The sequence below is a fragment of the Lemur catta genome, chromosome 4, assembly GCF_020740605.2.
Source record: "Lemur catta isolate mLemCat1 chromosome 4, mLemCat1.pri, whole genome shotgun sequence".
Taxonomy (NCBI): Eukaryota; Metazoa; Chordata; class Mammalia; order Primates; family Lemuridae; genus Lemur; species Lemur catta.
In genome coordinates, this window is record NC_059131.1 from 86831591 (window position 1) to 86850557 (window position 18967).

Consider the following 18967-nt stretch of genomic DNA (forward strand, 5'->3'; position numbering starts at 1 on the left):
AGATTTTCTTGCTTCTCTTCTTTCCAATCCATGTTGAAGTTGAATATTGTTATATTTGAAGCACTTCACTCTCATTAACTTACTTAATTCCGATAACAAGCCACGAGGCAGGTGGGCCCTCAGGGGCCCATGGCAAGGCTGAAAGTCACCTAAGGAAGAGCTTAGCTTCTGCCACATAGAAAGGGGAGCCCCTGCAGGCTATGATCCTACACCTTTTATGCTCAGATCTAGGCTTGATCACCTGGCAAGCAGTACTGCAGCAGGCTGACAGTAAGCAAAGACAGTTGGGAAGGAGAATATCCATCTGAGTGAGAGATCACAACGGACTGATATAGGACTATGGAAAGATAGAGGAGAGAGATTTAGGACTTTGCAAAGCAAACATGAGAGACATAAGTTACAGATCCAAAAAGAAAAACATAGCCCCACAGTGCCAAGTTCACAAACTGTCTTGAACATACATCAATAAATGGAGTAGAGGCCTGAAGTTTTTGCTGGCTTGTCCTAGAACTATTTATCTGAAGGGCCCAACTTGCCCAAGAAAATTAAGAAAGACAGCTGCAGAAGGAACGTGGAAGCTGCTGTCACCACCGCCACAAGCAAGGTGCAGCAAGTCTTGGAGTGGAGGGGAAGGAACCCCAGCCAAGGCTGCTGAGATTCCGAGGTGCATGGGTCCCCACCGTCTTTTCTGCTTCTCAGCAGCCATGTGCGGAGACGACTGAGCAAGGGTATGTCACAAACAAAACCTGCCATCATGAGGAGAATTTAGAGAATTGATTCTCTAAACATGTTTTCATGAAATCTGAAACCAAATAGTATGCCCAAGAAATCACTGCCATAAATATGGTCTGAGTAAGTACTACTAGTCTCACAGTGAAACCCCAGAACTGTTTTATTGAAATGAAGGTGAAACAATGGCTATTACTACATTTGCTTAACACACACCTCACACTGACAAACAACAGAAAGACTTTAGATGATATTTTGACTAAGTTTGTTATTTTTGAAAGGCATTTTTGGATTATTTTTTCCCTAAATGTTAACTCCTCTGGACCCTTAAAAAAAAGCACCACTAAGTTCCTGCACTAAATATTTAAAAATTTCCCTTTCTGTGAATTTTTCCATTCACCCCCATTTCCTCTGTTCCTCATAAGCAAATTCATTCAACTGTCATGGACTATTAGACCTCTTGAGATGACCTAGGTCCAACCTTCTAACTTTAGACTAAGAAAGTAAACACCAAAGGAGACTCAATGCTTCGATCAGGCCTCAGACATTACAAACAGACCTAAGACGAGAAGCTAAGGTTGTTGATGCTTCATCATAAATAATTCCCCTGTGTGACAGTAACTTTTCTCCCTTTCAACAATAATAATAGCCTATGCCTAGTAATAACAATATTCTATGCCTATCCAGCAATACTTACATCATACCTTCAACCTGACAAACTTAAGGCTTATAAAAATTTGCTAGTTCTTAAGAAAACTAGGTAATTCCATTTAAGACCAAGCAGTCAAATTCAATTTTTAGAAAAATGTATTAAATAACTATAATGTACCAGGCAGGGTAACAATGAAGTAAAGGAAGGGTCTTGAGCTCTCCTTGTTTGTCTCATTTCCAATCCATGTTAAATATTGCTGTACTAATTTTTCAGAAGTATAGCTCTGAGGGGTGGCTAACCCCATAACCATTCTCAATCTTTTTCTCTGTTAGAAAAACATAATATTCACTATCTTAGTCTTCTTTGCAGCTGGGGATGGCCATGTAACTCGGTTTGGCCAGTAAGACAGAACGGGAAGTATTCTAGGGGCACTTCTGGGAAAGCTTTTAATTCTTTATAAAAGGCATAGTCCAAAAGGTGGCACTGCCCACCCCCCTCCTGGTTGTAATGCTGACGCTGCAGCTGTCATCTTTCTGTTAGAAGGGAATAAGCAAGAGGACCAAAGGCCAATCCGCCAAGGATGGCAAAATAAAGATATAAAGGACTTGGGTCTATGATGGCTCCATTAAGCTGCAGGGACAACTGGGACCTCCTTCCTCTAGACTTGTTGAAAAGATTAGCTTTCTATCCATATAACTAAAAGCATTCTCAAGAAATACATCTTTAATAGTGTCTTTACACAGCCTCGATTCTAAACTTTGTAGCCTAACCATTCAACATAATCTGGACCCAGCCTATCTTTCCATAGTGTGTTGATGGTTTCTTGCCTATATCTAACAATTTCCCACCTGTGGATCTTCCTAGCATACCCACCCTGACTCTACAATGCCTGTATAAAACCTCCCTCTTTTTCTCATTCCCTTGCCATATCCTTTACAAATCGTTCCCATATCATCTTCTTCAGGCTGTTTGCTAAGCACACTTTCCCTTCTCTAAATTCTTCATAGCATTTTATTTATACTATTTCATGACACATCACTTTGTATCTTCTATTATAATTACTTATGGATCTGCTATCTCTATCTCTACTAGGCTAAGATCTGAGTCTTGTTTATCCCTGTACTTCCATACTGCAAAAGTGCCTGGAACATAGTAGGTACTTAAAACAGAACAAATTAATTATTAAGGAAACAAGTGATCTTTATCTCTCTAAATTAGCACTTAAATATTAGGGGATTTTAGAAAATATTATATGAGGATTTCTTTACTATTTACTGCAGCTTTAGATTCACACAGATAACAAAATTAATCTTGCACAATTTACCCGATGCACGGTAAATTGTTCCTATGGGACCAAAATGCAGAGCACACAGTAGCATATACATCCCTCCACCAAAACATGGGTTGAAGGTGAGATCTTTCTGGAAGTCAATATAAGATTGCCACACCGGCACAGGTGGAGCAAACAGAACTTTAATAGTACATATATCTCAGGAGGTTGTTGAGGGGATTTTATGCATGTTAAGCATTTAAAGTGCTTAGGACGGTTCCTAACACCTAGTCCTTATTTGACAAATGCTATTCATTTTATTATTCACACAGAAATGGATAACAGAGGTGGAGTGTATCTGGCTGAGTCAAGGTGGGATATGGGATAGTGCAAAATCACTTACCAGGAACTTCCTCTCTAGCAAACTGGTGATCCCTGCCCCTGATTTCGCCAAGCATCTAGGTGAACTATCCTGTCTCTGCTCTAACTGTAGACTCTACTCATGTATTGGCTGAGGCCCGACTCTATGAGCTTGGCAGAAAACTAGGGTGTTTTATTTCTTATGGCCATCTGCTAAATACTTCATGAAAGAGATTAGCTTTACTCCAAGACAGCCTGGTTAAAAGGAAAGAGAGGGAAAAAAACAGCTTTCCCTAGAGGCCCTTTCTGCCTGTGGCCAGCAATCCAAGAGGGCTGAGAGTCAAAGAATCATGCTCCTTCCAGGATTAGCGAAGCCCCTAAGTTCAGTGACAAGCAAAGCAGGAAGATGAAAAGTATAATGTGAGATAAAACTAGGACATGGGGAACCCTACACACCAGGGTTTGTCCCAATCACCCAATCACCTCCTACTGTACACAGCCCAAAGACGAAAGCTACCCCACCACAAAGAGACATCCACAGGAATGCAATCTAGGGACAAAGGACCTTTCAAAATTCCTCTTGTTCTACCAGGATGAGGCATTCCCTCAATTTGTTGAGGTCACAAACTATAAACGATTTTAAAACACTTTTATAGGACTTACCATGTAGTTAATATACAGATGAGAAAACTTAGGCACAGAGAGGTTAAGTGAATTACTCGAGGACTCACAGCTAATAAATTGTGGAGCCAAGATTCAAAACCAGGCAGTTTGGCTTTAGCATTCATGCCCTTAAACACTTCACTATCCTGCCTCTCAATTTAGAATACAGACAAAGTGTAGTTTAATCTCCTTGGCAGTATGGAAAAGAAAAAGTTCTCAAAGTGGACCATATAAGTAGCTGGTGGCAGATCTTGGATAAGAACTCAAGGGGTGTGTGGGGACAGAAGGAGGAGAAGAAATGCCACCCAAAAGCCCATACAACACCCCCACATTATTAGAATATGAAGTTCAAGTGTGAAAATAAAGTGCTAATAATTGAAAATACTATTTTAAATATATAAGCAATTCACCTTTACTAAATGTCAAGTATAGGTGTTTATCCAACAGTATTCCGCAAAAATTTGGGGATTTTTTTTTTTACACTGATAAACAGATTCAGTAAGAGATACTGAATTGACCTTTCTCTTGACCTTAAAATATAAACATTAGTTACGTGTTTTATAGTACTTACAACCTTTGTAGAAACAAAGTGCTCATTAAGTTTCAAGTTTCTCTTCCTGAAAAGGTTAGGCAAAAATATCACAGTATTTATCAAAAACCAAGAAAACAAAATGAGTAAAGTATTCTATATTAGGGTAGACAATGTAATTACAACAAAAACTATTCAACAACATAAAATAATTTAGATAAACTTGAATGTCTAGATAGGCTCTCAGCTCTTATAATAAATAAAAACTGTAAGTGAAACCCTACTTGCATAAAATAAAGGATATTAGCAAATTCATGCTGTTATGGGAAATATTTAAGCCTGGAATTAAAGTGAAACATAACTGATTCCCTTTACATTTCACTTGTTTAGAAGTTAAGAAGAACTTGCTCTAAACTGAAAAACATGACATTCTTTTATACATTTAAGCTATAAAGCTTCTGGCAAGTTGTTCTAAGAAACAAAATCAAATTTTCCCAAATAGGACTAAAGCCTCTTTCATGGGAAACAAAAATGATAAGAAAACTATTACAATTGTGTATGAGCAGTGTTAATTCAACTTTTCTGACATTCATGTTTTACATTCATACGAATTAAATCAAAGTTTCATGGAACAATATTTATCCTTAATACAGGCAATGCTGACACTTTTTCTATTATTTTCTTAAAAAAAAATCCCGATGGCAAATTACCATACTGATTACTTGACCCATCAGTGTTCCCACCGTGGTCCATAGATTAAAAACACTGGTTTATAATTCAGTCTCATCAAGACCCTGGGTGTCTTCCCCAGAAGACAATTTATACTCACAACAACAAACATGAAATGCTTAAAAGTTTCTGTGAGGAATCGACCCAGAAACATTGCCTGTCATTTCCATGTTGCATTAAAGAAGAAGAAAGCTCCAGCAATGAAACTGTCCCTGATGAGGTAACAGAATGAGGAGGGGGTGTTGCTGCTCATTAGTTTTGCCGCAGGACAGGTAATAAATGGGGTCAGACCAGACACCACCCACCGCTGTAGTGGTCCCTGCTTGTGTTCATGAAGTCTGGCTGTGGGTTGCAGGCAAATCCCTGTGTGTCCTCGCCAGAGAAAAATGGGAGTGCAGAACTGTTCAGGCAGGTGGGAGAAGCAAATTCCCCTGTGGAGGGCTGAGGCCAGGTGAACAGAAGCTGAAGGTGGCTGGCACTATGCTGCTCAAAAATAGGCTCTGGCAGACTGTCCCTCCCACTGCTTCTGCCCCATGTCCTCATGCTTCCAGTGTCATGGTTTATCACAAGAAAAAAAGTGAGCTTTGAAAAACCACCTAAAAGTGTTTTAAGACACTTAAAACACTTCGTTTAATCCTTCATTTTTTTCCCAGTAGAAGAAATAGCGCTCTCCCCAGCCCAGGCCCAGCCAAAATCTCAGATAAACCCCAATACACAAACTAGAGCTGCTGGTGCGTTGGGCAGGGGTGCTGCAGAGCCCCCCACACCCCTCCGCATCTGTCAGTACCCCAGGCTCTGCTGTGGAGCCCTAGTCCTCCCTAGAAAAGCAGCAACACAGTAATAACTAAGCATATTTAATGATCCTCATCAAAGGCATTCAAACCATCATCATATTTTTCTCTCTCCAACCTCAGCTTGGTCACCAGCTCTCTAAACCTTACCCTAATACAGAACTTCCCACGACTTAGCAAGTGACACTCTACCAAGAACCTAGGTAAAGTAATGTTTCTGAAATCGTCACTCTACACCTGGCTCTTCTCCTTCTACCAAACTGACGGATTGTCAGAAATAAAAGAACATCAGCTAAACCAGCCGGGTTCTCACTTCTCATTGCCTACCACACCTGTATTACAATGCACCCATAAAGCCAACCGACCAAACTCTTCTGATAGCCAGTCTAACAGAAAGTACCATTCTAAGCAAATGACTGGACTGTTACAAGTTTTATGTTACTATAAAAGTATGAAAACATGTTTCAATGAGGCTAAACCTGAATTATTTCTTAATCCTTTTCTTCTAGCAAGAAATTTCAGAATTGCTCAGACTCACCAACTCTAGCAGTACCTAGAGGAAAAATAGCTGCTTTCCTGTCCTGTCTGATTGGTCTTGATAGGCTAAGACACAGTTATAGGAAGAGACGGGAAGATTTAGTGCTGTTGCTGCTATGCTCACCCTGTACTGTGATGTGTCCTGTGATGAAGGTTAAACAAATCATCTTCTTCTTTGAAGAGATTGTCACTTATATTTTTAAATATGTGGGCCTTCCAAGAAACTGAGACTTTTAAAAAGGCTGAAATTAAATAATTTATTATGCTCAGTGGAAAAACAACTGCTTCTAGTAAAATAAAACTGAAGAGAACTAAAAAAGTACAGAAGTAGACATTAATTCCTTGAAAAAAGTTATCTGGATGTGGCACACAGGGAAGTATGATAAGTTTAATAAGGAGCAAAAGTTAAGATTTTGATAAAATCTATTAAGATACTATTGTTAGGTCTTACACTAAAAATGTAATTTTTAAAGCCTCTTTCTATAACGAAATTCCTACTTCTTCAATATATTTAATTACTTATTACATTATTTCTAAATATTTTAAAAACTCTAGCTGTTCACAATTTTTTTTGCATAATTAACACTTTGACATAACTTTCAAAATGATGTCTGGTAATGAAAAAAAATAGTACCTTTTCCAATTCTCTTGGTATTCGCATACAAGTGTATACTCTTTCTCTTCTTTCTGTATACTTGGCCTCATTATGTTCAAGGAAGTACCCTCTTGTTAGTTCAGCACTGAGGAACCTCAACAATGAAAGCTCTACAGAAAAAGAAAATGACAAAACAAAAGAGAACAGTATTTATCAAGGAACTTACATGCTAGCTGGGGCCACAGGGAATATACATATAAAACAAAGAGACCAAAACAAAGTAGTCTATAATTCTGTGCCTAGAGCTGAATGACTACACATAAATGAATAGCAAATATATGTATCTGTATATATCTACATATAGAGATATATATAGATATGTTTTTGGAGACAGGGTCTTGCTCTGTTGCCTAGGGTAGAGTGCAGTGGCATCATAATAGCTCACTGCAGCCTTGAACTCCTAGGCTGAAGCAATCCTCCTGCTTCAGCCTCCCTAGTAGCTAGGACTACAGGTGCACGCCACCCCGCCTGGCTGATTTTTCTATTTTTTGTAGAGACAGCATCTTGCTATTGCCCAGCCTGGTCTCAACAGCAAATATTTTTGAGAAAATTACTGTTCTGTGTAGTATAAACAGAAAATGCCACAGGAATATGGAAGAGAATAATTACTAAGAGCTAGAATAGTGAAAAAAGCATTTTTTGAGAGCTCAGTTCTGGATCTGAACAAGACACGATATAGAACCTGGACTGATGGAGAGATGCAGGGAAAAAGAATAGCTACCAAAAATATATAAAGTAGGTATTTAAATAGTCAAAAGAGAATCACGTCACCTAACAGGCATTGCTTTAGTCCAAGAACTACCCTGGGTGAACTACCACTCCCTTCTTAGTTCAGCCTCAGAGGGCCTGCAAAAGTGTCTAAATAATGCCATTTCCCTACATGAAGACTTACCAACACAATAATCACAATAGTTACACAAAGTAGAACCTCCATCTGATCTGAAAAATCTCCCTTTCCTTGGATCTTTCCATTCGCCCACATTTCCTCTGTTCCTCTGAAGCAAATTATTCCACAGTCATCTCATCTCAAATGAGGAAAGGCCAAAGGAAGTTAAATGCTTTCTTTCCACTCAGCTACAATGGAGACTCAAACTGAGAAACTAAGGCTGTGGTGCTTGGGCCACCTCTTTTGTGTGTTACACCTCCCTGATGGCCTGTCCCCTGAGTGGCCTTCAGCACCTCTTACTTCACCTACACCTTCCTACTCTTACTCTGCAGGAGACCAAACTCTTCCAGAACTCAGGCTACCAAAACGTTTCAAATTGTCCTCTTTGCTCTGAGCTAGCCTTGTGGTCTTTTTACCAAATGTAGCATAGTTGTTACTTCCAAAAAAATGACAGAGGGGGAAGGATGATTTCATTTCTGTGTATCTACTTAAGGAGTTGCACCTTCTATGAGTGCTGGCATCTAAAGTCTGCATGTAAGGAGAAAGTTTATAGTCAAAAATACCCTTGAAAAGCCCTTAGGAAGGCTTAGAAGCAGACTTTAACGATGGTTCTAAACAAAGGATCTAAAATAGCTTACCTCCTCCAGTCCTGGAACAGATCCCTATTTCTCTGAGCATCATGTCATGGGCTTGCTTACTCATGGTTAGGGTTTATGTTATGTATATGCGTATTCACACACTTCCTTACGTTTAGCGTTTATATCATGTTTATACATGTATACACAGACACACACACACACACACACACACACACACACACACATTCTTTAAATACCAGATTCATATTCTGCTTGGAGAGTTAGTGATACCACGAGAGATATCTGGGGATGAACCAGAGTGAAAAGCAGACTTCCTTCCACCTACACCAGTCTAGTGCAGGGACAGGCAGAACCATCAAATGCACTATGTGCACTGTACTTTCTCTTTTCAGTATGCTTATAGTTGAAGTCATGTGGGTTAAATATATACAAGATGTAAACTCTACTGTTCTAGACTTAAAGGCCTTAGTCTAACCAAATTCATGTAGTGTAAAACTTTCGGTTAGGAACTTTCTTTATGTTGTAGGCTGGCTAGAACCGGAACAAGACCTGCTCTTCAAAGGGAAGAAAAAGAAAGTCTTCTGAGCTGCAAATAAGAACTATGAAAGATCAAAATTATACCCAAACTCAGTTCAGTTTTCCAATTAGAAAGAAAAGAATGTTTTGATTAGCTAGTATCTATAAATATCAATTCTTTCACATAAAAACCAAGAACAGGACATTCAGAAAGCACAGGAGATTCACATATGCAATTTTTCACTGGCCCCAGAGGTCACTTCCCCATACTCTCTGGGCAGCATCTGACTAGGCAGCTTCCCTGTCCCTCCTGCCACCCAACCCTCCTGTCAGTGGTGTTTTTCCCTCTCCAATGGCCAACTTTTCTGACCCAAGTCTCTTAGATGGCTCCTCCTCCTCTACCTGACTCTAAACTGTTTGCTGGCTTGGTGCTCTACTCGCTTTAGTAAAACGCTGGCCATTCTTTGACACCGGTATTCTCTGATGTGTCCTCTGCCACCTTTTCTTTTTCTTTTGTTTCCTATCTAAATCCTGAAGCCACCGCATCCTCAGCTGTGGCCCCTGAGCTGTATTTCCACTGCCTCCTGGGTAGTTCCACCTGGATACCCCACAAACCACCTTCCCCACTGATTCTGTGCCTGTCCCACAGTCCTGACTTTAGTTCCTGGACTCACAAGTGACATAGCTGCCACACTAGAGGCCCAAGGCCAATCTTGATAATCTTTCTCTTCTTACCAAACCCTACTAATTCTTCCTCTAAAACTTTTATTAACTCCTCCCCACCCACCCCTTCTTTCTATACTCTATCCTAGTTTGGTCCTCTCCATCTCTCTCAGGTCACTGCAAAAGCTTCCTGACTTTTTCCAATCTCTTCTCCCTTCAATCCAAGCTCCCCCTGGCAGCCAGAGTCAGCATGCACACACAGATTGCCACTCTGCTGAAACCCTTCCCGGCCCTTCCTTACCTCCAGGATAAAGTCCACCTCCTCAGTGCTGGTGACACCAGATGCCCTAAGACTTGGCCCTAAGCCACCTCCCAGTCATGCTTCACACCTGCCTCCTGAGTCTCTAGGTCATAACTGTCTGCTTATATTACTTTTCATTTCTCCCAGACACATCAATGAGTTCACACTGCTCCTTGGCGCAAGAGGAGGTTCAGGTTTCTTCAAGTAGACACGCTCAGATGTTACCTTCCCTGTGAAGACTTCTCTAAGTTTCTCTGCGCAGAATCCATCTTTTCCCCTGCTCAGCTCCCACAGCGCCTGCACTTGCCCGTGCTCTCTGCCGCATGCTAAACTAAACTCATTTTCTTGTCTGCTTTTCTTATCCACCTTTGCATCATCGGGGCCCAGCACATTAATAGGTGCTCAACAAATGTTTGCTAAAAGAATACATGGATCAGAGAAGAAGAAGAAGAAAAACCACAGAGGGGAGTATGGCAAGACAGCACAGAAAGAGAAACAAGTTAAAAGCTAAAGATGAAATGGAAAGGGAGACGACTGAGTTAAGAATTACAAGGACACAAAATGGAGCAGACAAATCACAGTCCCCTTAGGAGGCGGCAGCAAAGAACAGAACCAAGGCTTAGGAGAGCTGAGAAAGTGATGCAAAGGGCAAATTGGGTTAAACTTTCAGGTGGGTGATTTGTTTTTTCTGACATAACTTCTGGCATTTTCCTGTTTTTCCTTAACACTGAATTTCTCTATTGAAAGAAGATCTATATGAACAAAAAAGTGGAATTAATCAAAATGTCCAACATTAACAGAATTGCTTAATAAATAACCATGATTGAGACAGAACTGTCCTGAGAACAGAGGAGTGAGCAGGGAAAGGATGAAAAGCTTCACTCCTTCACTCCTCAATGCAGCAGCCATAGAAGGCAGGGCTGAAAGGGGAACCCAACAGGTAGCTGAACCTCAACCCCAACCCCTCCCACCACCCGCTCCAGAGAACAGAGTGCCATAATGCAGTCACAGCCTGTGAGTGCCCTGGTTGGGGACATCCACAGTGAGTGCAAGGAGAAACTCTGGGCAGCCCATGACTGTGTCATCTGCGCTACAGAGATATAGAAACAGGTTATTGCACAATAACTTTAAATTTAAAAAAGCAAATTAAAAAAGTTTATTTAGAAAGTCATCCTTCATAACAGTGCCTTCTCTGGTGACTGCAGATGACAGCTTTTACCATAGTAAGAGTTTTGTCATGGTCCACAGAAGAACATGAATTAGCAACCAGAGGAAGGGAGTTCAAGCACCAGCTCTCTCACACATTAGCCCTGTGACCCTGGTCAAGTCATAAATGCCAATTTCACAGACGAGAACGTGGAGGCTTACAGTGTTGGGTTTTTTTTTTTCCTTTGTAGAGAAGGGGTCTCGCTATGTAGCCCAGGCTGGTCTCGAACTCCTGGCCTCAAGCTAATTTGCCTCTGTGCCCTCCTAAAGTGCTGGGATTACAGGCGTGAGCCACCGCGCCTGGCCTAGAGCAATTTTTTTAACATCTGTTACCTGCTTGCCTTCCACAAGGCAAGGAAGGACTAAGAGAATATTTATATGAAAGCATATGAAAACCACAAAGCATGACATAATATCTTGAACTATTTACTGTTAATTTCACAAGTTCTGTAGTATTAACCAATTCTGGTTTGGTGGTTACCTAATGTTTACTGATGCTATTTCTGCAATCCTGGTTCTATGGTTAAAAAGTAATATGCCAAATAAGTATATTTAACAAACTACATAAGCTAAGTAATTAATTTTCTATAAATAGGTTATGATGCAACATAAACACATGAAAGCATTTTAACTATAAATACAAAACAATGTTGTGTCAGGATTCTATTTCTAGATATATAAACAATTTTACTTATAAACACCAATTTAGATTCTACAAGATTTTAAAAAAATCAAATGATAAACAGCTAACATATTTTGAATGCAAAGCTCTCACAACCATGAAGCAGGTTCTATTGTTATGACATTTGCAGATGAAGAAACCAAGGCACAGAGAGGCTAAGGAGGTCTCCAAGGCCACACAGGAAGCAAGTGGTAAAGCCAGAATTCAGAGTCAAGCAGTCTATCACTAAAGTGTGTACTTTTCACCATTAGATCACTTTCCCTATCATTGCCTCAAGCGCTTTTGCGAACAAGTCACTGTGTGTTCTTTCTGGAAAACTGGAACCTCTGCTTCCCCTCCTTTCTCTGTGCTCCCACAGCACCTTGGGCTTACTTCTGTGAAGCTACAGTGTTAAGTACCTGGCTCCCTTACAAGACCACGAACTTTTTAAGAGCAGGTACCATGTATCTCAATATTCCCCAAGTCCAGCCTGAGTTCTGAATGTAAGGGTAGTCTTTGTGCACACACAATTAATGCCATGCCAATGAGCTGCGGAATGGCTTTAAAGATACAATAGAGCAATATTAAAAAAAAAAATCCAAGCTTTCAAGGGGTTAAATATCTTGAAGGCTTTATCCCTACCTCCTTCTCACCCACCCCTGGGGAAGTGGCTCTGATTAAGGGATTAGGATCCTTCCACTTTATGGCATAAGAGAGTTTACAAAGGTCTTACACACATTACCTTATACATTTCCCACAATTATGAGTTCTAAAAAGAGCAGTTAATGGCATTCACATTTTGCAAATATAGAAATTGAGGTTCATAGAGGTAAACAGATTTGTCCAAAGACACAGAAAAGTTAAGGGGCAAATTGAGAATAGAATTTAGCATGCTCTCTCCACAACATCATAATTATCACCCATCTATCTGAAAATTATACCAAGAGAAAATGACCTAACCCTAATCTGGCTTTGATTCATGCCAAGGAGGAAGGAGAATGTGTTGCCGGGTTCAGTTGCCTGGTCCTCCCAGCTATCAAGTGAGCGTTGCTGCTTCGTCTGGTCCACACCCAACTTTCCCTAGCGAAGGTCACATTTCACAGTAGGCTACTCAATCTTCAGTGCCAAAGTGTACTGTGTTTCAGTGTTTTTGTTTTGTTAAACATTGTTCTCTAGCATTCTACAGACCCATCTGAACTTATTTGTCCTGTGATTTTGGGTATACTTGCCTGGCTAATTATTTAGGAAGGCTACTGTTCTTTACCTGTGGATATCACTCTTCAGGAACTCTGTTACTACATCTTAACACTTTCCATACTCTGGTGATGTTTCATTCCTTCTTAGCAAAATAATCACTCTCATTCGTTATGTCAAACATCTGTCTTTGCATTTTAAGAGCAAATCCTTTCTGAAATGAAATAAGCCAAATATTTATTTTATTTTTTATTTTAGAGACAAAGTCTCACTCTGTCATCCTGGTTGGGTGCAGTGGCTTGATCACAGTTCATTGTAACCTCAAACTCCTGGGCTCAAGCAATCCTCCCTAGCCTCCCAAAGTGTTGGGATTACAGGTGTGAGCCACTGCACCCAGCCCAAATATTTATTTTCTGAACAGTGACAACTTTTTAGATGTCAACCAGTTTCAGTTCATTTATCTAGATCTTACTAGATAAAAACATCACTCAGTAAAAGTCTTTTAAAAGTATAAGTATTTACTATTTAATTATAACATAAATAAGTGCTTCTATGTTAGAACTAAGTTTTATCAACTGTGAGTATTTAATATAAGGGAAATAATACCAATTATAAATCCAAATCAATTTCTCCAGCATATTTTTACTCAATATTCATCTCCTATTACAAAATTGCTCTATGATCCAGTATCTTAAATTGAGAAAAAGTATGATATAAATTGCTTCTTCCTCACCGCTAAAAGAAGAAATATTAAGTTTAATTATCTTCTAAAAAAAAATATTTTGCCTATGTATTTTCTGTAGACCTCTTTTGTGGTCATGTTTAATTATCTTCTGAGAAAGCTTATTTCACAAACAAGAACCTAGGATAAAAAAGTATTAATTAAAGGCAATGAGTAATCATAAATATATTTGTATGTTCAGTAATATGTCTAAATATATCTTTCTTAAAATAGCATTGAACATTTAAAAAGATGGAAAGCAATACTGGTTAACTGTTAGGAAAATATGAAATAATGCAAATCTTCATAGTCTTAAATAATGTAAAACTTTAATAAACTTTACTAAGATTACACTAAAATATTACATGTAAGTTTATTAAACAAATATACAGGCACACCCTTGTTAAGGCCAATCAGTAATCAGCTTTTCTCCGAATCAATAATACAACACCAATTCTGTCTAACTCAAATGTAAGGAAAGGAATCATTTTACACAGTATATTCAAGTTTTTAAGATCTTCAAAAAATGTTTATAGTGTCATTTAGGGAAGTAAAGAACAGGGAGAATATTTATGAATTTATAGACGGAAAACAAGTACAAAAAGAGTAGTGACATTTTCCAAGATCATAAGGTTATGAAGTAAAGGATTAAAAATGGGAACAGAGGCCAGGCACAGTGACTCATGCCTGTAATCCTAGCACTTTGGGAGACCGAGGTGGGAGGCTTGCTTGAGACCAGAAGTTCAAGACCAGCTTGAGCAAGAGCAAGAGCAAGAGCAAGATCCAATCTCTACAAAAAACTGAAAAATTAGCCAGGCATGGTGGCACGTGTCTGTAATCCCAGCTACTTGGGAGACTGAGGCAGGAAGGTCACTTAAGCCCAGGAGTTTGAGGTTGTAGTAAGCTATGACAATGCCACTGTAGTCTAGCCTGCAGCAACAGAGTGAGACCCTGCCTCAAAAAAAAAAAAAAAAAAAAAAAAAGAATATTATTAAGCTGATACTCAACGCTATATAGTTTTTTTAGAGACTTCTTTTACACAAGTATTCCGCAAACTGGAGCACAAATGAGCTGCTAAGACTGAATTCTAGAGGGTAAATTAGGTTAAAGTTAACCATTTTAAAAAGCTAAGATACTGAACTGATCAAAGACCAAAATGAGTAACTTTTCATTGTTTGTTTAGTTTATGTATACTAAATAAAGCATATGAGAATTTTAAAAGCAGAGTAATAGTTTGTCAGAAGAGAAGCAGCTAATTTTACTTTGTATCAGGGTTGTAGTTATTCACCTATTTTCCCAGCCAGTTTTATAATTATTTTTATTTGTAAATAAGAAATTGCCTCTAGAGCATAATTTCAGTATCAGTCAGCATTTAATCATCCATCAGGTTAAGTCTGGGGCCATAGGGATAACTATATAATACATTCTATGGAGGGTGAGGATTGGTTACATGAAAACATATTAAAAATGTGGTATCTGTAAGAAGAACTTGACAAAATTTCAAGAACACAAATGAAATAGGGAATATGAATAGTTAAAAACCTTTGTCCTGCTCGAAATCTTTTGTGGGAATTGCTAAAAATTCTGTTGACTTTTCTGGGTTTCAATGTTTCTTCCTGCCTCTGCTCAGTCTATGGAGGTAAAGCAAGAATAAGTCTAACAGTGGGTCAAGGCAGAAAAGGGAAGCAAAAAAGAGATGGAAGAGTCACCATTAAAGAAGGAAAGAAATAGGTCCCCTGGCACCATTACCATTAGAAACAGTATTGTGCACCCGTATCTGACTCAAGCTCTTTCGTTTTACAAGCAATATCTATTCCTATGCATCTCCAACACCTATACTACACAGGTATTGTTTCATCCTCACCAGTAGGTGTTACATTTATTTTGCACCAAGCCTTCTGCCTTCTGTTAAGCCTTCATGGTGACTAGAACCAACTTAGATGCTTCTGATACTAAACGACTTAGTAGTGGCTTTAGGAAACAGAGACAAATGGATTAGGCAAGCACTCTAAGCAAGTACAGAGTCTACAAAGCAATTCAACAACCGAACGAAGCCAAGAATACAGATTGCCTAATTCTTAGTCCAAGGTTGGCTTGCTGGAACTACATGCCTAAATGAAAATAAGGTTATGCAGATACTCTCCCACCTAGAACTTCTGCAGATGAGTCAAGTGAGGAACAAGCACAAAACCATGATAATATGTACTTATTTGGTCTTATGTCAAAAAGGACAATAGAAGCTGGTCGTATTTTTAAGAGCAGGAAAAAAAGAATACAGAAGAGGTGAATCTGCAGTTCTTGATAAACACTATACCCAGAGTCCAAGGCCAGTGACCACACAGACAACAATGGAATACATAATGATGATTCTGGACAGCGAATTAATATAGGAATGGTGAGTGTGAGATGCAATTCTAACTAGGTTCAGGTGTAAGTATTAGCATCTGAGATAAGTTTCAGCCTACTGTCAGACTACATATATAAAAGCCAAAAAGGGAGTTCTGAGAACCAAGTGATAGAAGAGTTGGTTAAGAAAAAGAAAGCTTATACTTGATGTAGATACATGTACAATATATGGTATATACAGCAGTTTATATAAACCAATATGCATATCTATTTTCTAAACAAGGACAGGTATAAAACACAAAAAGAACCTCAAACACTACATTTTATTTTGATTTATTTTACTCAGATGCAGAGAAACTAGATAAGCACCTAATATGTATATTCATTTAGGGAATCTTAGGCTGTTAAGACTGATCAACAAATGTCTTATTTATGAGTCTCACCTAATGCCTGACTCCCAAGGCTAGTGTTACCCAGCAAAACAAGAGTGACCACTGTCATCTCTCCCCAGACAAAACCAATGAAACTGGGAAAACAATGAGGACTACCCCAGCAGCTAACGCTGGAAGTGTCCCCCTAGTAACAACATTTGGCAACCATGGGCTAAACATCCAGCTTTAAACACGTTAAGTAAACCATGCTCAGTGAACCATGTTGACAAAGAATGGATGCATGGTGTGATGAAGTCTTTGGAAGTTCAGGTATCCACAGCCATCCGGAAAGAGCTAGGGAAGAGTGCTAGGTATTACTGCAAGAACACAAGATGAATGCTCATCAAAAAAGGTTACTGACAACCTCATCTCCTCTCCATGCAAACACCACAAAAAGGCTTTAAAATTGTTGGCCTTCCTGCAATTCTAAAATATTTTAAAGAAACTATAGTGAAACCTGGCCACATCCATTTCTATTTGCAACAGAGCACTTTTAATATCCAAATCTAAGTAAACAGACAGTTAAGAGATTTAATACTTTGCCTTACTAAGATCCTGCCAATTCAGAAAGTAAATACTCTCACAAGCAAATGTTTAACTGAACACTAAACCAAATAAAGTACGGTTGAGAATTTTTAAGTGGTTAACTGAAAAAGACTGAACAAGGCACAGTTTGCATTTAGTTTTTCAAAGATAATGTACTGCTTTAAAATTGAACCTATGTCTTGCTCTGAGAATCAGCAAATCAACTAGGAACTCATCAGATCAGCTTTATGTCCTCTAACTACTCCTACAATTTCAATACCCCAGTACAACCAATGATGGATTCAGCCTTACAATTAAAACATCTATTTGCATGAGCTGCAGGAAATAACGGCTAATACAACCCACATTAAATATTAGGAACAATTTTTTTGTTGGAAGAAATTTAATGGAGCTATGGTTCAGTTGCTGTCCAAAGCTTAGACTTATGTAAGAACTAAAATATTGGGATCACTCTACATATGTAACACATACATCTCAAAATCTTCCTATCTCTTTTAAACCTAATATGCAACTGCAATATGAATAAAATGCAATTTTCAAAAAATTCTTTAGAAACAAGAATAACATCCTATAGCCTATAGAAATTGTAACATTTTAACAATATACTTAAAACTAGTCATTGAAAGAATTCAGAAGTACACGTTTTCTTATGTAGCAAATTTTTTTTTTTTTTTGGTTTAAGTTTCAGTTTAGGAAAAGTTCACATGTAACATTTTAAGGCGTGCTCAATATTTCTGTTCGGGGCAAAACTACTGAACTTCAGTCATTATCACACTGTTAGCTATGTCTGTGACAAAACTATTTGGAGGGCAAGTTAACAGGTTTCTGTGGCTCAAGTTTTCTTAAAATACAGACTAAGAAAGTCACCTTGGTATGAATATAGTGAAGAAATCAGCCGTGCGCGTCTCATTTTTGAGCTCCCTTAGACCTGAGAGATGCCCGCCAACGTGAGGGCCTTTCCAGAGCAAAGTGACCCGGGACAGCACTTCCCCGGCCGCAGCCCTCCCACACCCGGCCTGACGCTGGCCACGGGGGCCTGGGGGCCGCGCGTGGAAGCCGCCCGAGGAGCTGTCAGCGGCCGCGGAGCCTCGGCGGCCTCGGCGGCCCCGCGCGCCTACAGCCCGGGCGGCCCTGGGAGGCGGCGGCGGCCGCGGGGCTCGCGGGCCGGGGTCCCAAGGCAGCCCCGCCGCCCTCGGTCCCCGGCCGGCCCCAAGGGACCGGCGCCGCGGCCTAGCGCCGCCGCCCGCCTCACCTGTGCGGCCGCGGCGCCTCTCCCGCCGCCGGTCGCTCTCGTAGAAGCCCAGCGTCTCCGTGTGCTGAGGCGCCGGTGGGAGCCCCTGGCCGCCGCTGCCGCCCGGCTGCTCCGCTTCGCCGCGGCCGTCCCGCTCCTGGCCGTCCGCGCCGCCACTGCCGCCTTCTCCCGGGGCGGCCGCGTTGCCGACGCCCGCCATGTTCCGAGCACAACAAACCGTCCCTGCCGCCTCCCTCCAGCTTCTGGCCCGGCCTCCGCCTCCGGCCGGGCCCCTCCCCGCCTCGCCCCGCCCCTCGCCGGAGCCCGGGCCGCCGCCGCCGCCGCCGCCATCCGCGGCCCGTCGACCGGCGCGCGCCATTGGCGTCAGCGGCGCGTGCGAGACCGCCGCCGCCACCGCCGCCGCCATCTTCTTCTTGCTCTCGCCGTGGCGGGCGGTGGCTTCCCGCCCCGTGGCGGGCTCGGCTGGCCGAGGCACCGCGCCTGGTTCCATGCAGACGGGCCGCGCGGCCGGGGAGAGCGAGCGTCTCCGGGGCTCGGGTCGGAGGCCCGGCGGGGGCGGGTCGGGGGCGGCGGCGGCGGGCGGCGGGTCGGCCTCGGAGCCCCGGGGCGGCGGCCGCAGCGCTCGCGGCCCGTTGTCTGCGAGGTTCACCGCAGCCCGCCCGGGGCCGCTTTTGCAGGCTCTGTGGCCGGAGTGCGCCGGCGCCGCCCTCCCGGCCTTGTCACCGCCGTC

General features: G+C 41.1%; 1 protein-coding gene across 5 annotated transcripts in view; it reads right to left on the reverse strand.

The window, feature by feature from the left end:
- Window positions 1-18509, reverse strand: part of TAPT1 (transmembrane anterior posterior transformation 1) — a 61984-nt gene extending 43475 nt beyond the window's left edge. The window contains exons 1-3 of one of the 5 annotated variants that reach the window (XM_045550416.1): window positions 18238-18314; window positions 17853-17913; window positions 6895-7025 (exon numbers count right to left, since the gene is read on the reverse strand). In XM_045550416.1, coding sequence (XP_045406372.1) covers window positions 6895-7025; window positions 17853-17895 — 174 coding nt within the window. In that variant the 5' untranslated portion in view covers window positions 17896-17913; window positions 18238-18314. Of the gene's footprint in view, window positions 1-6894; window positions 7026-17852; window positions 18035-18237 lie in introns of those variants that run through there. The other 4 variants (XM_045550413.1, XM_045550414.1, XM_045550415.1 and 1 more) reach the window with 4 other exon arrangements.
- Between the last annotated feature and the right edge of the window lie 458 nt (window positions 18510-18967).